This window comes from Bubalus kerabau, chromosome X (genome assembly GCF_029407905.1).
Source record: "Bubalus kerabau isolate K-KA32 ecotype Philippines breed swamp buffalo chromosome X, PCC_UOA_SB_1v2, whole genome shotgun sequence".
Classification (NCBI taxonomy): Eukaryota; Metazoa; Chordata; class Mammalia; order Artiodactyla; family Bovidae; genus Bubalus; species Bubalus kerabau.
Window position 1 is genome coordinate 65,282,691 of NC_073647.1, and position 24,666 is coordinate 65,307,356.

At 34.8% G+C, this 24,666-nt stretch overlaps 1 protein-coding gene across 5 annotated transcripts in view; it reads right to left on the reverse strand.

Annotated features, from left to right (window-relative positions):
* NRK (Nik related kinase) overlaps positions 1-24,666 on the reverse strand; it is a 128,506-nt gene that overhangs the window by 30,700 nt on the left and 73,140 nt on the right. For all 5 annotated transcript variants that reach the window (XM_055562909.1, XM_055562908.1, XM_055562912.1 and 2 more), the window contains 11 exons: positions 22,250-22,380; positions 20,358-20,412; positions 17,769-17,847; positions 16,529-16,704; positions 14,812-14,875; positions 13,229-14,396; positions 11,128-11,235; positions 7,834-7,901; positions 5,540-5,634; positions 2,901-2,998; positions 1,133-1,497 (listed from right to left, as the gene is read on the reverse strand). In XM_055562909.1, the coding sequence (XP_055418884.1) occupies positions 1,133-1,497; positions 2,901-2,998; positions 5,540-5,634; positions 7,834-7,901; positions 11,128-11,235; positions 13,229-14,396; positions 14,812-14,875; positions 16,529-16,704; positions 17,769-17,847; positions 20,358-20,412; positions 22,250-22,380 (2,407 nt within the window). The remainder of the gene's footprint in view (positions 1-1,132; positions 1,498-2,900; positions 2,999-5,539; positions 5,635-7,833; positions 7,902-11,127; positions 11,236-13,228; positions 14,397-14,811; positions 14,876-16,528; positions 16,705-17,768; positions 17,848-20,357; positions 20,413-22,249; positions 22,381-24,666) is intronic.

Here is a 24,666-nt window from a genome sequence, read left to right on the forward strand (position 1 = left end):
AATTTAAACACATGCCTTGATCTTCTAACATGTGTATCATCCATTCTGCAACAGATTTTCATTGATTTTTCTACTACTATCACCAGGTAGTTCAGTAATATAGATCTCATTTAGTTAATATAGTCACTTAATTACTTGCTAGGACCACCAAGCTTAGCAAAATGTCTCAATAATCTTTTGCATAAGAGACAACATAAATAAGTAACTATGATAAATCTAAAAGCAAATGAATTTGAGATCAGAATTCCTGGTAGTTTTCTTGGCAAAAAAAAAAAAAAAAGAAAAAATGTTGAATAATCTGTAGTCTGTTCTGTCATATAAAGCCCTGGTAACAGTTGAAAATTAACAAAACAAAATATGAATTTCAATATTATAAAGCAAACAATTTTCCCACTGTTATTTTTCTAAAAATACAAAAATATAATATGTTAATGAATCATCTTTAAGAGCAGTTTAAATACAAACCATAAGCAAATGTAAAATAAGAACACATTGGCTGTTTATAAAGCAGGACCAAGTAACTATATATATAGCAGAGAACTGGTGGTATGCCAAAAACAATACTTCACTAAATATTATCGCTTTGAGTAGCTACTCTATAAGAAGATAAAACTGAATGAGCATTGAATTTAGTTACAGCAGTTTTCAGAGTCTCAAGGATGTTAGTAAGTTGGAGCTTAAAACTATCAAGTGAGTATTATATGTGCTCAGCAAATTTAGAGATTTTGTTCTCTAAAACCCTAAACATCAGGGCTTCAACTTACAATTATTAAGAAGCACACTACTTAATTTGTCACCCCATTTATCACACTCATTGTATTTTACAGGGCAGAATGATTCAGTAGCATTAATTTTAAGAGAAACACCCAGATAATCCCAGTTATAAAGAACCTAATAAAGAGTTGAATGCTAATAAAGTATAATATTAAAATAAATGCAAAATTAAGTGTTTTGTATTAAAATAATTTTTAATAAAATAATTTAAAAATCTATTATTGAAAATCAACCATTTACTAATATGCAAATGCAATTCATTCACCCTCCTGGTGATAAATTTTAAAGGTAAACCAAAGATACAAATTGTTATGAAATTATAAAACATGGACAATGCAAGTAATCCAAGAAAACCAACCTTGGCCAGCTAGAAGCACCATCAGGATTATTGCCTTTGTCATCAATAACCTCATCATTGTCATCATCATCATGGTCTTCACCAACATCATTAGCCTGATCAACCTGGTCATTCAACTCATAACTGCCATTGTCATGGTCATAACTATCTTCATAAGCATCATTAGAATCATCATCACCATCACCATCAGTATCAGCACCAGCATCATAAAGTTCAACATAATCACCATCCTCTTCAGGTGGCTGAACAGGTGCAGGAGTCAACCAGTCATTCCGGAAGATTTCAGATAGTGCATTATAGCCTACCCATTCATTTGTCAAGTAAACGGGGGGTGATATTTTTCCTACTTTAAATCCATCTGGAACCTGTGTGCACAAGAAAGATTAATGTAGTCTCTAGTAGCTTTTCATTTTCTTCTAGACTGGAAAGCTTCCAAGCTGACAATATTTTAAAATATATTTTCAACTGAAATGAAGATGTTCACTCATTAGGTAGAGCCAACATTTTTGTAAGGATGAGCTGCCAAAACGCAAACCTCAGGCTGTGATCCTTAATGGCCTTTCTAGATCACACAGGGCAAAATTTACTCACTTTGTTTTTAATTAGCTCTACTTACCTGCTGAGAACTAGACATTCTAGTTTTGTTTTGGAGAAGAGTGTTTTGCTGTTGGAGAAGAAGACAGATGATTTGACACTCTACAGAAGAGTGTCACTATTTTCCATTTGTTTTATCCGTTGATATTGGGATTAACACATAGCTCTTAAAATTGATGTGTTAATTTCCCCACTCTAGTTTTATATAACATCAGATCAGATCAGTCACTCAGTCGTGTCCGACTCTTTGTGACCCCATGAATCGCAGCACGCCAGGCCTCCCTGTCCATCACCAACTCCCGGAGTTCACTGAGACTCACGTCCATCGAGTCAGTGATGCCATCCAGCCATCTCATCCTCTGTCGTCCCCTTCTCCTCTTGCCCCCAATCCCTCCCAGCTGCAAACACTTCTAAGAAGCAAACCAACATAAATCCACCTTAAAAAAAAATCTACCTGCAATGAAGAAGACCCAGGTTCAATCCCTGGGTTGGGAAGATCCCCTGGAGAAGAAAATGGCAACCCACTCCAATATTCTTGCCTGTAAAATCCCATGGACCTCAGTCCACGTGGTCACAAAGGGTTGGACACAGCTGAGTGACAAACACACACACACACACACACACACACACATAATGTCCTATAAGCAATCTCTGAGCAATCTAAAAGGGGTGTATGTATAGTAGGGTAGAGGTAATTACAAAAGTAAAACAGAATGATCTGAAAGCATTAAAGTATAAAATAACTAGAAGGTCTTTTTATTTATGAAATTAGAAGGCATTTCATTTTTCACTATTTTTTTAATCTTTATGTATTGCCTCATCTTCTAAGAAATTATATTAGACAAAAAATGAGCATTTAAACTGTACTTCTTAATTTGAGCTAACGCTTCTACAAGCAGATTTTTATCTCTCCTCTCTCAAATATATTCTGATACTGGAATGTGAAAATAAAATATTTTATGATCAATTAAATGTTTTTACATATCAAATATCATTTCTAGATTTCATATTCTGCATGCTGACATAACAATAGAAATCTATATTTGAAAGATTAATTTAAAAACTCAACACTTTAACCTTTCCCTCAAATGAAGATGAAAATATGTAAGTCAAAAGAAATTGAAGATTAAAGAGAACAAATATAAATATGTTAAGAGTTAAGATGGAAACCTACATGAATATCAACCAGCAAACTCTGATCAATGGTAGAATAAGGTGGTGATGACTGGGACCTCCTCCTGGTTACAGGACTTGGTTCCTCAGAAGAAGATTCTGTAGAATGCCAAAAAGACATTAGTAACAGTGGTAATCACAGCCATTATCTTCATTTTTATAACGAACCACTTCAATCTCTTGGTATTTTTCTTGTAGCCTCTTTCCATTCAGGAGAGATCACTTGATAAATTCTTATGGGGCCAAGATCCTATGTTCTGTTTTTACAGGTAAAGAGAGACTCAAAGTTTGTTCTGTTAGACCTATATGGCTTTTTTGCTTTTAATATTAATTATATACTTGCTGAATATTTTTGTGTAAAAAGGTACATAGTAAGACTGGTATGCAGATAGTCCCATGAGAAAAAGAGAATGCATCAAGAGCAATAAGGGCTGGGTGGTATTTCTGGCCTAATAACCAGTAGAAAAAGGGCTGGGTGGTATTTCTGGCCTAATAACCAGTAGAAAAAGAGCCCAATGGTGTATAGAAGATGATAGCTTAAACAAAAATTTCAAGAGGAGAGTTGACTTGTCAGTCTTAATCCCCCAATTTCCACTCAATGATATATCCTCAACTGCAATACAGTTGCGACATGAACAACTGAAAAGTGACAAATCTTAGCCCTTTTTATAAAGCTGTGAGCCTTTCTATAGAGGCACTATGCAATACAACTTTCTGCAGTAACAGAAATGTTCAGTATCTGCACTGTCCAATACGTTAGCCACTATCCACACATAGCTTTTGAGCATTTGAAATATGGCCAGTGTATCTGGGGGGTTGAATTTTAAATTTAACTTCATTTTCATTTTAGTTTTAATTTTAACAGCCACATTTCACTAGCTGTATCACAACACACAATTCAATTTTATAGTGTAAATATTTCCATTTAAAATGCAATTCTGCCCAGAAGTCTGGATTTTTTATATTAAGGTTTGTGGTATAGTAAATAACATCTGTGGTTAAAACAGGGTGAGAATATTTAGGTTCAAAGATCAGTAGATCTGGGTGAGTTTACTTAGAAAAAGCTTCACTAAGGGGACCTTCAAGTCCCTATGTATTGTTTTTGGGTGCTTGGATTTTGAAGATAAATAGTATTCTCTCTCTTATTTGCAGCTTTGATATTTATATAGCCAAAATACGGACACTGCAACTCCAAAAAGCATGTATTTGAAAATATTACTATCTTTTGAGGATATTATACTGAACACATCTTACAATTTGTGTTCATGCCTTCTGACATTGTTGTACTTTTGCAGTTTATTACCTTTCTGCAGAAAACTATTTTCTTGCAAGTGTTTTGGTGTGTCATTAGGCTAAGTAAGAAGTTTGGGTGAATGTATGAGATTTTGAGGCAAATTTGTAGTAAGGTTTTCTGATTTCCTGTATTATGAGGTATGTAATATCATAGGAACTTCAAATCATCTATGTAGCACACACAATAAAAGAATTTTAGAGCTGAAAAGAACCTTAGCTATTATCTACATAGATACTCTCCCTTTCTCTCTCCCACCACTGTTCATAACTGCTTTGGGGCCTAGTCCAGAATTCCCTTATTTCAAAATATACAATATGAATAAATCTTCAATTTTTAGTTGCTTCTTTAGTATTAGCAAATTAACCCTGGTCAAACCAGAAAGATTCTAAGGGAAAAAATTGCTAAAGTTTCTCTTCACATAGGCTTGTCTTATTTCTCACAAGATAATATTTCTGCACAAGGGGACACTCTTATTTAAAGAAAGTATATCACTATCTGAGTTTCCTAAGAAGAAGAATGACCTCTAAAAATTCATGTCTTTGAGTATCTGATTTTCATACAGTATACCTATATATTTATTTAAGTATTAACATTTTAATAAAATCTATATGCTATATTTTTACAGGTGACCTGGGGACTCAGTCAGGCATTTTCCCCATGCTTAACTTACTTGAATTGCTTAAAAGTAGATAGTGCTAGATTTTATGTTCCAAGGCATAATTTTGACTTTGTTTATACTGATATTTCATAAATCTATAATTCATTTAAACTCTCTCAAAAGTACATAAAATACTTATTTGAAATTCATATCACAGTTTGTGAAGCTATTTGCTATGATTTTATTAATTTTTTTCTTTTTGAGTAACTATATTAATTTTTAACATTTATGAGATACTGTATATGTTTTACTTTGAGGAGGTAAAATAACAAACTGATAAATAAAACACATGCCCACAATAGTCCATCTAATATCTCAATATTCTAAAGATTGTCTATAAATTTTAGCCTGTTGGAGAGGCCTCTCTCAAGTTCCTTTCCCATATTTTTCATACATGGTATAGAAACTAAAGCTGAATTCCAACCCTCCACCTCCCTAGACACATTCTTAACTACTACCCAACTGAAAAAAGAAATTTCAGAAAAATTACTCTCCATTTCTCAAAGGTCATCAAAATTACTCTCCATTTCTCAAAGGACTGCCAAATCCAATGACTTGGTCTTCATCCTACTTGGCCTCCCTGACACTATTGATTCATTCCTTCTTGAAATTCTTTCTTGACTTTTGCAAAATAAACTGTTCAACATTAACTCCATTTTGACTGTTTAAACTTTGTGCTTTGAATCACCTGATGCTGCTGGGCAATTTTGAGGATTTTGCGAACTCCTTTGTCTGATGTCAATGGGCTTCTGAGCTTGTTCCAAAAGAGACCGCTGAGGAACACTAATGAAAAGACAGAAAAGCATGTGCCATGTCCTAACAATCAAAAAGGGAATGTATAACTCAACATCAAGACCAACAAACTTTTAAGTATATGGGTATATATCAAACTTAAAGAAGTAGAGCTTAAGTAATATTTTCCAATTTCTGCAAATCTATTATTTTATCTAGAAAAGAGAAACAATTTCTAAAATATAAAAAAAACTGTCTCCATACAAGTATGTTTCCTTCACATATCATGTTTATTTCCAAAAATTTCTATAAAGTTTTTTTAAACTAATATTCAGACATTATCATTACCTAGGTAAAACAGCAATAATCATAAATTTATAGTGTATGTGAGGATTTTAACATGATAAAAAGCTAAGTTATTATTATTTTAAATATTCTACTATTACCATCCTTATTTCAAATGCTTGGAATTTATTATTTTTAATGTCATCCTGCATTAGATACATGAATAAATAGATAGATAGGACACTTTGATTTTCAGGATTCAAATTCATGGAATATTTAGAAAGTTTCTTTGGACAAGCACTACTAAATTTTACAGTTGCTTTGAAATTTCTATACAGGAAGTACTTTGATTACTGATTTAGGCCTGGAACAGACAAGAGTCTTTTCTATGACCCTGAATTTCAGAAAAGACTCAAGGTTCAGTTAAATTTGTTTCATAAATGTAACCATATCTAAAGTAAATATATTTGCTATACATAAATTCAAAAACCTTTTAGTGATAAAAAACAACCAAAACCAGTTTAAAAGCAATATTGAATTTTTATATACCCATGTTTAACAATTTAATAGTCATAGTGATTTTATATTATACCCATGATGCCAAAACAGATACACAAAAACTAAACTGATTTCTCCTTCTTTTTTTTGTCAGAGGATCATGACAACTCATTCACTGAATGCATAGCAAGGGAAAGTTCCCAATTTTGCTTTAAATTTTTTCAAGATTTCTGTCTACCAGTTAAATCTAAATGACATAAATTCATGGGTGTTTTAAAAAATAATAAGACAGGAATATACATACTAAATACTATCAGCTCTATGCCATCTGACCATACTGTGCAGAATCTTGAATACAGTAAGTATTCACTGAATGACTGAGTGAATGAATATAGGCTAAGTTCTCTCTAGTATGAGTTGGGAGTTGGAGGGGGTATGATTTTCAAGGAACACCTATATTAAAATTTAGCAGTCAAACATAACACATGGCATACAACATCTAAAATATGAAACATGATCTTTGAAAATTAGTGATTATTATCAATAGTATAGAGTTAAAAATTACAGTGATTTGTATAAAATAATGATATAATATTGAGTTTTAGATTTGATTTTCCTTTTTTTTGTTGTTTTTTTTTAAATTTTATTTTATTTTTAAACTTTACATAATTGTATTAGTTTTGCCAAATATCAAAATGAATCCGCCACTTATAGGTCATTTTGGAGAAGGCAATGGCACCCCACTCCAGTACTCTTGCTTGGAAAATCCGTGGATGGAGGAGCCTGGTAGGCTGTAGTCCATGGGGTCGCTAAGAGTTGGACACGACTGAGCGACTTCACTTTCACTTTTTACTTTCATGCATTGGAGAAGGAAATGGCAGCCCACTCCAATGTTCTTGCCTGGAGAATCCCAGGGACGGGGAAGCCCAGTGGGCTGCCGTCTCTGGGGTCGCACAGTCTATGGGGTTGCTAAGAGTCAGACACGACTGAAGCAACTTAGCAGCAGCAGCAGCATAAGTCATTTCAGGTTTGCCCATTCTGTGGCATTAGCTGCTGAGGTTATCAATTGTATGTGTGTTTTATCATGTAGTACATGTTGTACATGATAAAATATGTAATTTAAGTATACCTGATACACTAAAATATCACATCTTTTTATTGTAAATTACTAATTGAAAGCTTTTCAAGAATTCACTGTTGTTCCTTCTATTAAATTGTAAATCTTACCAGCTAATCATCAAACTAAATAACACTGAGATTGCAGTATGTCCAAATATGAAAGATCTAGTTAATGGATTGTTGCAGTTTTGGGGTTTTAAACATGGGCCAGTGATACATTGATGACTATGTTGTCACTAATATTTTAATTTTGAATTTACATAGAACTTAGTGTCAAATAAATAAGCATTAATATTCCATATGATAGTAAGTCTGAGTAATCTGAATATAGAAATCAGAGATACATACCTTGAAGAGAACTTGACACGATGTACACGATCCTTGTTGTAAGGCATAGAAGCAGATCTCTCTTGAACCTTGAGATAAAATGCAAAACTTCAGTAGAATTCTCAATCATAAATTTTTTGAGTTATTAATTTATGTGAAAATGTCATTCTTCACATAGAGATATTTTCTTAAAAACCCAACTTATAAAATCTGATTTTCATAAATAACTCATACTTTCCTAATTACTTATAGTATGACATTAGAACTGCTTAACCAAAATCTTTGAATATAGCCTTGAATTTTAGTATAACAACAGATTCTGGAGTTCATATAATCAAACACCCTCATTTTATTATTGAGGAATCTATATCCTGGAGATGGAAAATGACTTTTCTAAGTATTTACATCAAGTCAAAGAATATCTTTAATCAGACTGTAGGCCTCCCACCTGATAATTTACTGTTCCTTTTATGTTATCATATTACTTTTTATATCAAGTTCAAACTTCTTGCCCAGAATTGAAATTCAAATTTTTCACCCACTAACCCTTCTAAGCTAATACTAAATTTTCAAAAGTTGTAACATACACACATACTTTATTCAAATGTATCAAGAGTTTAAAGTGTTAAATCTTTAAGGAAGTATGTCCTTTTATCATATCATAATCAGTGTTTGAAACACTTTTCAATTCTAAATAAATTAATTTTATTTTATCAATTATTCATTCATCTAATACAGCAAAAGACTTAAGAGCACATATAAGGAGCCCACTTCCATCTGTGGTACAGATTTACTGTCTGCCAACATTAGTATATAGGGCCATGAAGTGTTGCCTTGCCTCATTTAATTTTATATCTCTAGGTTTCTACTCAAAACAGTTTTTAACTACCCCCCTCAAATAGGTCATTCTGACACTCAACAAGGCAGTCACACTAGATTCTTTAGAAAGGAAAATTCAATGTTACAATGAAAAATAAATTTAGTATTTTCATGCTGATGAAATCATTCTATAGTTTCTAGAAACCATATTAACCTCACTATGCTATTTTTTTCCTCTTATGCAGTGACCTATCGAGGTTTTCTTAATACTCCAACAGATAGATTAGAAATGAAAAATGTTGTCAATCGTTCACGTGTTTTACTAATGAATGTTTTCCAATACAACCAGATGTTTGGCAGTATGCAGGATAAGCATCTGACTGACTGTTTCCACTTTCGATTCAGATAACTAGCATCATACTGACTGAGTCCAGGCCTCTTGGTTCATGAAGCTAATCTTTGAAAGTTTATTGAAACTAGTTAACCAGAGGCCAAAATTAGAGATAAAGGTGAATAATAAGAAAGGCTAATGACTAATATGAATAGACTGTATTTTTTCTGAAAATTGGGGAGAAGAAAATGATTAGTAAGAATAGCATATATTAAGGCAAATGATGTATTCCAAACCAATCAGATACAGCTCATTATATTTTGGGTTTAATGTATCATGCTTATGTAATAATTATCATATGGGGTAAGAGTAAAGTCATCATTTAATAAGGCAGAGAGGGGGACATATTGCCTCTTGTAATTAAATAATACAATCCAGCATATGTTCTTTCTGTCACTAACTATTATTGATAAAGCAGTGCTCTGTTATTCATTTCAAGAGACTGTTATTATCAGAAATAACATATTTAAAAAGGATAACTGTCCATGGCATACATCATAATAGACTACTGTGAAGTATCTTGAAAGAAAGAGATAGTGATCTTGGGTGCCTGTCCTGATTAAGAGTAGCAATGACTCACTATTAATAAAATAAGAATGTCTGAGTTCTTCACCAATCCACCTATCTGCACTTAGTGACCAAAAAAGTTTTAGATAGCTACTAATATCTGTAAGGAATGCTGTCTATAATGACAGGACCTTGTCCACACTCCTCTCCAATACCATGTGCTAAATAGTTAATAAAAAAACTTGTGAAAACAAAAGTCAACCTGGATACCAGGACTGACATGATTATTCCCACAAATCTAAGAAAATAAATAGGTTAAAATGAGCCAGACCCTGTCATAATCTACATCTCAGAAAGAGGTATAAGCTGAACTACTGAATTTTTCATGGGCAATATTTTTACTTAAAAAAATGACTGAGGAGACAAACTGATTATTCAACTTGGGTATTTGGCAGGCAGTTTATTTAAAATCAATGAAGTAAGCCTGTCAAATCAAGGAAAAAACAATTGATGTTATTTGTTAACAATGATAAAACTGAGCTTTCAATAACAAATTAAAATTTTAGACTCATCTATCACTGTGCACTTGACAGCTTATCAATACTCAACAATTTTATGATGAAGTTGATGATATTAACTAATGCCATTTTTGGTGTTGTGAAATAAAATGTATATTTGGAAAGAACCACATACACAGTGAACCAATATCTTCCAACTGATCAATGCATGAAGATATAAAATTGTGTATGAGCAAAACATCTATTCATAGCTGATTAGATGGATTTTAATATTACTGAATATCCAAAATCTCACTGATATGGTTTTAGACTCCACTTCTCTAGTTGTGGTGTATTATCAAAGAATATGCACAATTATCTGAAAAATCTATGGAAATTCTCCCTGTTCAACCACAAATATGTAAGAAGCTAGTGTTTACTCATATACTTCAACAGTTGGCCTGGATGGCTAAGTCAGTAGAGCATTAGACATTTAATCTGATGGTCCAGGGTTCATGTGCCCATTCAGGTATTAGTCTATCTTTTGGGCTTCCCTGGTGGCCCAGAGTGTAAAAAATCTGCCTGCAGTGTGGGAGACCTGGGTTTGATCCCTGGTTTGGGAAGATCCCCTGGAGAAGGGAATGGCTACCCATTCCAGCATTCTTGCCTTGAAGAATCCCATGGACAGAGTAGCCTGGCAGGCTACAGTCCATGGAGCTGCAAACAGTCAGACATAACTGAGTGACTAACACTTCACATTTTCTTTTCAAACAACATATGGTAACAGATTGAATGCAGAAGCAGATATGAGAATCCAGCTGTTTTCTATTAAGCAAGATGGAGAATTGTTATTTCACTAAAATTTGCTTCTTATATTAACATCTAATAGTTTTATTACGTTTTAAACAAAGTAATAGACGTTTTAAATTTTTGGTTTTAATTTATAATACATTATATATTTAATGACATGATCTGAGTAAACAAAAGCTTTTTTTGGGTCTTCAGTGTTTCAAGAGTATAAAGAGATTTTGAGACAAAAAAGTTAAGAACCTTGTTCCATGCGCTTATTAGTGTCACAGGAACTCATATTGAGAGACTTACTTCATTTTCTTTAGGATCTGGAATGTATGGCTGCAATGGTTCTATTTGGACTTCAGCCTGAATCGAATGAAATGCTTCATCATTATCTGATGATTCATCTTCTTTGTCCTTGAAACAAAAAGGGAAATAAATATCTTACTTGCTGTTAAACTGTAAATTATAGCAGCAATTATCATCTTACTGTTCAATTTAAAAAACAATTTTTCAATATTCAAACTGATTTAAGTGTAGTTTCTAGCGGTTTTTGGTTCTGCATCCCTTTCAGCATCTGAGTAATGCTACAGATTCTCTGTAGAAAAATGCATATAGAAAGACATATGTCTCTTCATATATTTTAGGGGGTCATTGACCATGTGCACTTCACTTATTAGACCCAGGTTAAAAATCTCTGGTCTAAAGCTTAACTCATGAACCCAAAACTCTAACATTTAATGAGTGGTTATAATTACAAAGTTTGGTCCTCCTGAGCAATGGACAATCTGCAATACAGCACTGCCAATATTTCTCTTTGAGTCCTAGGAGTTTAGGCAAGTTTCTGTTTTCCCATTTAAGCCAATCGGCATTTCTTCAACACAAAGGGAATAATGGAAATGTGTTGTCTTTCTTTCTAGTGAGTTGAAATACACACATACATCTTTAAATTCTAATAAACTTTCAAGTATTTTGAAAGACCTATGACTTGATTACAACAAGAATTTTCTTTTTCTTTCTATTTCCTTTGATAGTTACACATAAAGGCAGGAATGCCTATACAAGATCCTAAATTCATGGGATTAGTAGCTATTATTTAGTGACTTTTTCTTCCGTTTTAGAATGGCTTCTTACATAAATATTTAAAACACTGAAAGACAATAAGTAATGTGTTATGCTACTAATACTATGAGTCTTGCAGGAATGCATAAAAGTCTTTTTTAAAAATGCAAAAGCCATTAGATCCAATTGTTACTAGGGCTCATTGGGAATAGTCATTAGCAATTTAGATTGCTTAATGTCTGGCAAATATTAGCACTTTGCACTCTTGCAACCCCTTCTCTATTTGGTTTCTTTTACTTCTTATCTGTCAGATTTGGGGGACTAGACAATCATTTCCCCTTTTGGGTCTTGTTTCTCTTGTTGCTTTTACTTTTTCTCATGTTAAACATGTCTGGGAAACAGCATTTGCTCAATTAACACAATGGCCACAAACCAAACACTCCCTTATTGAGACATTCAGACAAGGTAGATTTGTAATAACTACATTAATTATTATTAGATCAATGGATGTTGATAGCAGGGTTTAATTTAGGATCTTCACAATGATTCCTTTTATATAAACAGATACTGTGAAGTATTAGAAAACGACTGCTCTCCTGTTATTTTTTACCTCTTTAATTTGCTTATGAAGCCCATAAACCCTTCAGTATCAGATTAGATTTGCCAGATTGAATCCACCAACTCCAGCCAAATTATCTATATATCTATTTATATTAGGGAATTTTGAAGAATGAAGTTTTATTAACTTGAATTTGTAACTTGTGCCATGTTCTATGCAGGTACTTCATTGATGTAAAATGGGTGGAAAATAAGTGAGACAATACATATTTATGGTAAGCATGTACAAAATGTTTAACTTTTAACATCCTAAAATACAAAAATGAGTGCCTCTTAAATAGTATGTTCAGCATTCTATGGGAGGAAAGCGCAAAATAAACTTACTTAGAGATTAGAAGAACAAAACTGAATTTTTGTGTTTATTTTAATGAGTCATATTTTTAATTTTGACCTATGAAAGTAATTTTTAAAGATCCAAAATAGTACCTTTAAGTGTGCATATGATGTTGGTTAAGGAAATAATAGGTAGAAAATTAACTAATAATGAAAGCTATATCACTAAAGAGATATTAAGCCAATAACTGGATCATTCAAACAAATCTTTCTTTCTCAAATTTAGTCACAATTATTTGGAAATTTCAGGATAATTTACTTGAAACCCAAATTATTTAATCTTCTCTGAGACACAATGAACATTTATTTCATTTGCTTTTACAGAGGGATCACCTGAGTATGAACTAGCATATTTTTTCTGCATATGTGACTTAGGAAAAATATCAGAAACCCTTACATTTGCAACTTGTCTCAGTTCTTCCTCATGCTGATTAAAGATATCCTCCCATCTGCATTGGCGCCTTTGCCTATGGGCTTCTAAATCTGAGAGCTCGAACACTTCAGGTCTCCGTGACAACTTTGCCCGAAACCTCTTTGGTGATAGTCTTTTTGCCAATGCCTGCCTTAGACTAGAAACTTTTGATTTTTTCTTCCGTGCTTGTTCTGGTTGAGAGTAAAACACGTCTGATGCCAGGTTTTCCATCAGGATTTGCAGTGGACCAAGCGGCTTTGAGTTATGTGCATTTGGTGCTCGAAGTAAATCTCTTGATAGTCCCTCTATGAGTGCTTGAACCGAGCCAACTGCCTGTGTGGGGTCTAGTGCCCAGGCTCGTGCTTGAGGTGACCCTTCGGCTTGCCCCTCTACTGGAACGAGCACCTGAGTATCCAAATGGAGTGGCAACAGCACGTGGTGGTTCTGTGACAGTAGGGGCAGGAACACTTGGGCATGGACTTGTAATGACTCAGGTTCCTCTGCCTCCATCTCTGCCTGTGTAGGCTCTGCAGCCTGTTCCTGTACCTCTGGCTGTTCGGGTGCCCCATTTTGCTGCAGCGGCTGTTCAGGTATGTGGTTCTGCCTCTGCTGTTGTTCAGGGACCCGGCCATGTCTTTGCTGTTGTTCAGGCACCTGATCTTGCCTCTGAAATTCCTCTGGTACCTGATCCAGATCCTGGGGCTCTCCTGATGCCTGGGGTTGGCCCTGAGCCTGCTGCTTTTTGGATACCTGGGTCTGTACCTGTTGAGGCCTAGGGGCCTTCACCTGAGCCTGTAGTGGCATAAACATCCAGGTTGTCCTCTGTGGTCGTGGAGGTGCCTTCATCTGCATCTGAAGGGGCATAGATGTCTTAGTCTTCACCTGAGCCTGTAGTGGCATGAACATCTGTGCAGCCCCTTGTAGTCGCTGAGGTGCCTGGGCTTGCCCCTGTAGAGGCCTAGGTGTGCCGTTCTGAGCCTGTAGTGGCATGAACACCCTGGCAGCTCCCTGGAGATGCTGAAGGGCCTGAACCTGTGGCTCTTCTCGGTCAGGTAGCCACCTTGGTTGAGAGGGTTCTCCATGCAGGACTCTAAGTGGTCTGCATCTACTGCTGGTAGGCAGTCTCAGAAGCTCATGAGTACAAGAAGGTCCCCTAGAAATAAATGTACAAATGGTTGCCATACAATTAGTGTTGTCAGTAGAGTGATATCATTCAGGGGAGATGCTTTTATTTTTAAAAGATGAACATTTTTCTGCAATAAAGATACTTCCACTACATCTTTCTTGAATCATTCCTGTAATGTTTGAAAGTCTTTACATTAGCAATATATTCAATATTAATGGTCTGATAATCTAGTTGATCATTCTATTGTCAGAAATTAAGGACTCTTTGAGTAGTAATAAAATTTTTTACTCAACATTTCCATTCAAATATCTCTTGAAAATAGAGATCTGTTTTATTTGATCAAAAAGGATTAAGTTTATTTGAGTTAAATACAACAATATGGAATCAACTGTCTTACATGAATTGCTAACATCAAATTATATATGTAAGTTATCTAACGCACCTGAATCTCCTCATGGTATACTGCTCCTTAATAGCTTCTTCTCTTTCAAAGATCAGAGGTATTCCTTTTATGAAACAGAAAAAAATAATGCAGAATAATCAACAGAAATTAATAAATCCACCTTAGTCAATTTGCACCCTTTACTGCTCAGGATGCTGAGTGAATTTACAAGGACAAGAGGGCTGTAACCCTTCACATCACATCTACTGGTGGTGTAGACAATATCCTCCTTCCTAGGCCTCCTTTTGTAGCACAGTTACTCCACAGAGACTAATTTCTCTCTGTATAGGAAAACAAAATAGCAATCTGATTGCTGCAATTCTAAAGAGAAACAATTGGAAAAGGTAAAGGGACAAAGAGAAACTCTAGATGGTTGGTGAGCATGGCTTACAGGTGTATACTATGGATGGAAGGACTTTATGGTTTGGGCCCACACCTATCTTTGGTCCCTTCAATGAGGATCTTGAAAATGAGGATCAGGATCTTTGGTCCTTTCAGTGAGAAGGCAAAAATCTAAATTCTGGTTTTTACAACTAACACACTGAAAATGTTTGGTATCTTTCCTGTCACCTGTGCTGTACTGAAATACAGACACTTACAGACAAAAGAGTTTTCTTTTAAATTTCCTATATTAAAAAGTTTAGGCCAACTATATTGACATCATCCATCAATTTCTCTATAAATGTGACTTTTTCTGCAGATCACATTTTGGAAATTTTGCAACTCTGAAAATTAGTGAATTCTCAACTAGATGTGGTATCTTTCTGTACCCATTTGAGATTGGTCGACTTTTATGATGATGCTGGTCCAATAAATTCTCTACCGTGGTTAAATACACTAATTCCTTCTGCTTCTCACTCCAAAATAAGATATGTATAGTTATGCAGATGGAAGAAGATTGGCTGCAATCAATCCTATAGTGCATCTGAGAATGCCTACTATATTTTTCAGGCTCCCCACTTTCCATTCCACTATCACTTAACTCTGCATATGGTGCCCTAAATTAAATGCAAAATATGGCATATAACCTATAAAGTTGGAACTTTCTAAGTAGATTCCTCTGGATTTGATGAACAACCATCCTGTCATTTTTGGCATTAATACCTAGAAGCTTAATTTTATTTGCATAAATTGTGCTTTGTTAATTACATCTTAAAGTTGGAGATTAATACATAAAATCAACTATGTGCAGTTCACTGATACTACATCAAAAGTAGCAGTCAATAAGTGATTAATTATAAATCCATTTATCTAATTGGAGTTAACATATTAGATGAGAAAGAACAATAAGATATAGATTTTATCTTGTGTTTATTTCTCCAGTTAGTCTTATTAAAATAAAATTAGCACATCATCAAATTCTTCTTGAGGCTTTCAAAGGCCTTTGTAAATATGAACACATGCTAGTTGAACTGGCAAAAATTTATAATCTTAAGTGTGTATGTGTGTATATATATATATATAGTGTGTATGTATATATATATACACACACACACACTTAAGTGTGTGTGTGTGTGTATATATATATATATATATATGATGAGGTAAGACATAATGAATTAAATGCACATGGTATATTTGTGGAAAAGCTAAATGTCAAAAGGTCTCAGACTTTAATTTCAACTTAATTCTTAAATATTATTTTTCCTAAAAAAATAATAAAATTTTCTCTCATTTGAATATTTATTCCAGTAAAATGAAGATTTACATATCCTACCTTTTTTCTGTCTCTTCTTAATGATTCCAGTAAGATGCTTCTTTAATGACTCAACAACATGTCCTTCATTTTTTATATTCTGAACAAATGGGTGATGAAGCATGTTTGCAGAAGTAGGACGAAATAGGAAATTTTTTATCATGCACTTTTCCATGAAATCATGGAACTTGCGGGACCTAAAAGAAATGAATCAAAGAGGTAAAAGAACATTCTCAGGTATTCCACACCTCCCACCTCCACCCACATGCCACTCTGAAGGTCATATTTTTGGAGAGAGTTGTCTTAGCTGTAATAGTCTTTTCAGTAACCAGATATCCTATAGCTTGACAATGTACATTACACAGCAATGCCATTCAAGCCCCAGAAGAGGCTGGAGTCAATGATATTTTCTACCCAAATAATAGTAGAAACTTCAGTGAGTTCAAAAGAATGTACGTGGTAAAAAGATGAGTGGTGGGATGGCAATTAAGTGGTTGATGTGATTTATGCAGACCATGAGACCAGACTGGTCATCCCACAGTAGTCATATTTTTAAAGCCTGAGTGTTTTGCTTGACTATGTGCACTTTGAGCTCTAAAGCTGTCCATGTAATGATCCAGAAAAGGGTGTTAATAGCACCAGGACTGATTAATCTTATAAAATGGCCCATGCAAACAGATGTGACCAGAAAGCCTGAATCTGTGGGAAGGGTTAAATTTAATCACAAGGAAGAATGTCAGCAACTGAATCATAGTAACCACTTTTACGAGGGCAAGTAATATATACTGAGAATAAGCAAGAACTTCATGTACTGGTTCCAAAAACTTCAGGAAGAAAGATTCCCAAGTTTAGTTGGGCTGTAGCACTCTGAGAGAACAAGTCCTCTTTAGGTTCTGTGAATGTTTAGTTTTATGGGTCAAACGACTGGGCTATACATCACAATCATTGACTGCCTATGCAAGCTCAGTGAGAAACTTCACAAATGGCTTCCATTGGTCCAGCCCATTACAGGAGACAAAACTAAATATGTCACTAATGCCAGGACAGTACTGTCATCATAATATACCATGGAGAGTATTATTTCTATTTGGCTGCTAGCTCTTAATGAACAGTACTCATTTAGACTCCTTAAGGTATTTGTTTTTAGGAAATATTATTCAACAAGGATGTTGAAACAGGACTGATCAAATGAATTAAAACTTCTTTGCTATATAAAAATATCAAGTTAATGTGTTTAAGAGATTAAGTCATTCATCTTTACCATCCACTGGATTTGACTTTGGGAGCAGATTCTCGCAAAATAACAAATAAGGCTTCCAAAGGTTGAAGATTACACAGGGCTGCAAAGGAAAATAGATAAGTTTAGAATGAGTAAGAAAGGTAACTACAGAACAAACTCCTAATTCCAGAGGGGATTCTCAGTGTTCTTTCACATATCATGTTGAATAGACACTGAAGAATAGATATGAAAGAAGGTAGTTAGAAGAAAAGCTGACTTTAATACAAGCTGTCCATTATATAAGATACTAAACCTTCACTATTTCCAAGTGTGACAAATAATAATAAATTACACTAGGTTAAATTTTTGAAATGTGTGATTGATGATTTCTATCTAGAGAAGTCAAAAATACAGGTGGAGTCAAGTACTCTTCTGTGCTTGTGTATTGCCAGTATCCTCCACAGTTGTAAAACTGGAATATGTAATTACAGGCTGAAAAGTCAATCATACTAGTAACTATGCACAATAATGTGCAAACAATGATTTAGTAGTCTAAAAAGATGAGAATGATCTGGTTTGGAAGCTAACAGTCCTAGGAAAAGAAGTAAATACAATGTAACTATTAAGAAGGGGCTTCCTAGGTGGCACTAGTGGTAAAGAACCCTCCTGCCAATGCAGGAGACATAAGAGACATGGGTTGGATCCCTGGGTCTGGAACATCTCCTAGATGAGGGCATGGCAACCCACTCAAGTATTCTTGCCTGGAGAATTCTCATGGACAGAGGACCCTGTTGGGCTACAGTCCATAGTGTTGCAAAGAGTCAGACACGACTGAAGCGACTTAGCAGGCACCTACAACTATTAAGAACACACCCTCTAGATTAGATCATCTGTGTTCAAATCCTAATTCTACCTTTGTGACCTTGGGCAAATTACTTACCTCTCTGTGCTTTGGTTAATTCATCTTAAAAACAGAAAATACATCAAGAATTCCTTCAAAGAGTTGCTATGAGGATTAAATGGCAACGTACCTATAAAAGTGTCTGGCACAGAGTAAGCACTTAATAAATATTAGCTATTGATATTATAAGAAAGATTTTAGCTATCTGGCACCTCAATTCTGTGCAAAATTACTAGACTTTCATTCTTTTTTTCAGAAACACAACCATACAAAGAAAAGCCTATTCCAATATGTGGTATATAAATTCATTACCTCATTGGCTTGGGAATTCTGGGCTTTTCAATAAGTATTTAAATATGTGTCTCACTTTACTTATTTCCTCTTGTGTTTTGATTAAAGAAAACTGGCAGTGCAATAATTCCCCAAAGGAGAGCCATAGTGTAAATTTCACCTAATACTAAAAGTGTGTCATTCATGTGAGGACAATTTGATATTAATAACTCTTTAGAGGAATCCTTCCTCTCCCAAAATACATCTCAAAAAAAAAAAAAATCTCCAGTGCCAAATTGGCCTCTCATAGTAGTATAAAGAAAGTGCCCAGGGTAATTTCATTAGAATAATATAAAGGCAATCATTCAAAGGTCAAGCTTTATATAAATTAATAGGAGGTGCAGTGACCTGATCTCCATACCTGACCCAGCTTTAATCCATGCCCATTCTGTGATATGTGATATTCCAAGGGACACCAGAAATTCTTGATATTCCAAGGGACACCAGAGATTCTTAACAGTTTTATGTTACCATTATTTCTACTCCTTGAAATTACTCTCATTAACAATGAAACACAGTGTTAAAACAGTAGATACTGTACAGATGAAGCACATAGGAACATGGGAACCTACAGGATCTGCTTGGAGAGGGAAAAGCAAAGCAGTTGCAAGCCCTGCCCCCTGACATACACACGTCAGGCATTTCTCTCACTTCTCATCAATACTATGAATGTGTTTATTACTTATATTCTTGGATTTAGGTATTGAGAACAGCAAATATGCCCTGTTTATGGGATTATACATTTGCTGGTTATTAATCATTTATACTCAAGTTCACATTTCACTTTTACTTTCCTACCAGAAAGCAGTAACCTGAAGAATAGACTGCTGACAGGTTACTTCAATGAAGAGAAGGAGGGGGAAACAAGAGAAAATGGAGCCTACTGAACAATGAGGGGCAATGGAGTGGCTGATAGGAGCACGGAAGGCACCAGTGATAGCTGGACTGACTCCAAAGTGGGGAAAAAAGCTTCCTTCTCAATATTGTTGAAGATTGGCTCAATTAAAAGGAACTACTGGAGGATTTTCTTAACTGGCACAGTCTGAAGTATATAAGTGTAACTGTTCAGGAACCTAAATATTTCATCAGTGAATATGTACTGGAACGCCTTTAGATTATGTTTGGTTATTACTATCATGACCAAATGTTATTGAGGCTAAATTGACTCAATACTCAATCAGCCTAAAATAAGATATCTTAACAGAGAAAAATACAAACTCTTCTTACAGACGTATCTGGCCATTCTGACTACGGCATTTCGTAATTTGGGAAAGACCATCATTTATAGTTTGGCACGTGGTGTGGCACCTGTGTGATCAGTACAAGCTGACGGGTACAAGTGGCAGATTTGTACAGCATGTTTCCATAACTTTTAACCAACATCAGATATTATTACTCACGAGGAGCCCCTTCAGCCATTTCAATAGCAGTGATTCCCACGGACCACACATCACTCTGCAAAGGAAAAGATGACCAAAAAAAAAAAAAGTCACTTAAAAGTGGGAAACAGTATTTAGAATCTCTAAACAATCTTTGGCTGAGGGGAGGTACCAATGCCACAGCCATTTTATGGGTTTTCTTCATTATAGACTGATGTTATAGGAAGATGTTATCTGACACTATGACCAGCCAGTACTGCACTACACAACAAGTTGATATGGGTGGGGATTCAGTGAAAGGAAAATTCATCTTGGATGTATTGCTATTGTTACCTTAACTGAAATACCAAAAGGAATTTGTTGTAAAGAAATCCAATCACATACTACTAGCTCTAAAGAAGTGAGATCGTAGGTAAATGATTTAACACTTTGCACCTCAATTTTACCCTATTAGGGCTTCCCTGGTGGCTCAGATGGCAAAGAACCTGCCTGCAATACAGGAAACACAGGTGACATGGGTTTGATCCCTGGGTCAGGAAGATCCCCTGGAGAAGGGAATGGCTACTTACTCAAGTATTGTTACCTGGAGAATTCCATGGACAGAGGAGCCTGGCGGGCTACAGTCCATGGGGTCGCAAAGAGTCAGACATGACTGAGTGACTAACACTTTCTTTTTTTCACTTTCAAAATAGAGATTATAATAATAGGACCCATGTTATAGAACTAGCATAAATATTAAATGAAATACTATATACATAAGCACTTTCAGGAGTTCCTTGAATACAGGAAACTGAGGACAGAATTATTATAATTCTAGGAAAATATACATTTTAGGAGGCTCCAGGGAATGACCGTCACTACAGTTAACTGTACTTTGTTTTTTAGAATGTAGAAAGGGCACAGGGCTAGAAGTGCACTGTTCGGCTTAATGACTCCTAAACAAGTTAACTGAATTCTTAAAATACCTGTTTATAGATGTCTTAGCTTCAAAGAGTTGTTGTGATGATATAAGTTTAAGTTTTCTTTAAGTTATGTGGGACTGAAAATTAAAAGTGTATAATTAATAGGGGTGAAAGTCCTTGGAAGACTGCCAAAAACTGTACCGCTATAAAGCATTATTGTTACAGCAAGTCACTTAAAGAACATTATGTTTCCATTGTCTCCATAGCTCCTAATAGTATTGGCTCTCAACAGATCTGCTTGCAAATCAAGCAGAGGGCATTTAAGGGAAAAGGAAAAGAGATGAAATTTGAATTAATCAACTTTGAGTATTGAGTCCTAGGTTCCACACAATGAAACCACAATGAATTGTTTGGATGAGTTATGATGTGGAGAGTGAGTGTGGTTTTTCCAGTCTATATCAAATGGAGTGTTTTTTTTCCATATCAACTTTTTAAAATGTGTACATAGATGTATATTGTCCAAATTGCAGCTTCAGTGGAAATTTTAATAAATAGCATAAATTGTTACTTAATTTGTCTATTCCACTGATTTTCTGTGGTTTGGAGCTGAATCATGCCAAGGACTTTCTCCATTACCCTGAGTAATCAAATTATTATTTTTTTTTCTCTTTGGAGCTAAGTTACTGTGGGATTAATAATTGGCTTTACATTTATTCAGTTTTAAGTGTATAAAGCACTCTGTCCCTGGAAGTTAAATTTCCATATAAAGCCACATAATATAATATTCTTTACCAAGAAGTTGTAAACAAGATGAACTAGACATTCTTCCTCAAATATGGATAACTCCCAATGGTCTACTTTGCCTACATTCTTAGAAAATATTATTTTTACACACATCATCAAACCACATATAGGAGTAGTGGTTTTTATTCTTTTATTTCATAATTTAAAATAAAAAGTCAAAAGTCCTTTACAAATTTTGTTTCCTACTATCTGAATCCTTACACTTACTCTGTAATCATAGGAGCGTCTGGGGTCTTCATCACAGTCAATCACTTCAGGTGCCATCCAGTACGGGGTTCCAATGAAGCTATTTCTCCTCCCATTAATTCTGCTCACCTGGGCACTCACTCCAAAATCCACTGCAAAATTCATTTGTCAAAATAATTAATGAGTAACAAAAAGCTCAATAAGTTATTGCTTTAACTTGGAAAGCCAATACAAAAGCCACAATGGATAACAGATTTTCATTCCAGCCCAGCAAACTTTACCATGAAGTCTACTCCAGTAACACTGGGAAATAGGCTTTTGCTGGTATTTATGTTGGAAACAGATTCAGCAGTGCTATTATAAATCTAGAGTAGGTTTGGCTGAATGTTTACCATGAATATTAAAAATAAAGTTCCATCAGTATACCCTAAACCTCTGAAGTGATAACATATGTAGTGTTTGGACCTGCCACCAAGCTGGAAGAAGACCAGCACTATAAGCAACATCTAAGAAATCAAAAACTTATTAGTACTTTATTAGGAAGTCTCACTGATGATGTTAGAAAGTTCTACTACACTAATAAAGAAAAATAAATTTATGCTAAAATTTAGTTTAAGTTCTTCTACAGATCTTCTGAATCAGATGCAAATATTTAGTGTGGTATCCATATCTCAGCTTAGACTATTAAAGTTCAGTCTTCTATTCATCTGTGGGATATATTATATGAAAATATTTAGTATGGTATCCTCAGAAACAGACAGAAAAAAAGGCTAAAGTAGACTGGGGTTATTTAGTCCAGAAAAAATAAGACATGGATGAAAAATGAAGTAGATTTTCTAATTTAGAATGGTTTCCAGGAATCTAGAGGATGGCTAACAACCCTGACTGAAAAGTAGTTTAAAAAACTTAGGAAAAGAAAAATTAAAAAGTTAAGAGTTTAAGGCAGTGTTAAAGGAAGGACTAATAACAACAATATCAACACAATGTCCATAATACATGAAAATCATTGGGTGTTGCACAGTCTCATTATCTAGATACTTTTTTTTTTTTTTTTGAGAATAGGTTACATCAGAGTTCAGCATTCTCACTATCCCTGAGGACCAACTTTAAGGGCCAAGAAATATCTATGAAGGCCATAAGATTACATATGACATTCAAAGAAGAAAAGGAAATGAGCAAAGACTGGAAGAAAAGACTGATAAATGGAAGAAAAAGGAAAAAAAGAAAACCTGAAATTAAATGTAGGGATGAGATCCCAACAGTGGCATCATTCATCTTTTCCTTACTGACTTAGGGACCAGAATATGAGGATTATTGATCAGTTGAGACTGCAATACAGTCATTGTCCAGTCTCTCTCCTTTCTGTTACTCCCTTTGGGTTTTGCTTCTTCAACCTTCTCCTTATAACTTGTCATTTAAAAATATTGTGGGATCTAAGAAATCTAAAAACCAATGTATAAGGATTATATATAGATAAGAAGCCTGAAAAAATTCTAATCCAGTGCTAAAAGGTCTCTCCTACAGAGTCAAGTACATGATCTTTAGTGCAGGGACTTTGTGACAGATTTTTCAGAGGCTTTTCACTTACTTACAATTTCTCTTCTGTGATGCAGATGATAGGGTTGGCTAGCAACTTGACCCAAATATATGGGAACACTGCCCCATGTGAACACAGAATGTAGCTGTGCGACATACTATATCCATGCTACACATTTCACTGTGAGATCCAAATGACCCTTGTGCATTTTAACACGTGTCTTAAAATTCTGTTTCTAGCTTTGTAGCTTTTAGACACAAAAGAATAATACATTTACTTGAAATTACTTTTAACTTACTGCAGGAACAATTATTACCACATGCTTCTTCTACAAATATTCAGTGAAAAGCATTCTTAGTGAATGAACAAAAACTGTATTCTGGTTATATTTATTTGGCAGGAAAAATGGGAATGATCTTAAGATCATGCTAGAGATATGGTAGGGAAGCCCCTAGTGGCTCAGATGGTGAAGAGTCTGCCTGCAATGCAGAAGACCTGGGTTTGATCCTTGGGTCAGACATATCCCCTGGAGAAGGAAATCGCAACCTGTTCCAGTATTCTTTCCTAGAGAATCCCAAGGACAGAGGAACCTGGTGGGCTACACCCCATGGGGTTGCGAAGAGTTGGACACAGCTGAGTGACTATTAAACACACACACACACACACACACACAGATATGGCAGGAAAGAATTGATATGATTAAATACAGGATTTGATGCCAGTGATTTTATGTTCTGTATCAATGAGGTCATCTGCCATTAAATAGTACTGACATTATTTATATGATATTATTTATAAATCAACCAACAATATTTATTTTAAACATTAAAGAGCACAACATATTGTTCCCTGTGTGCCTGTGAGACAATATAATAATTATTTTCTATAAACTATACCATTC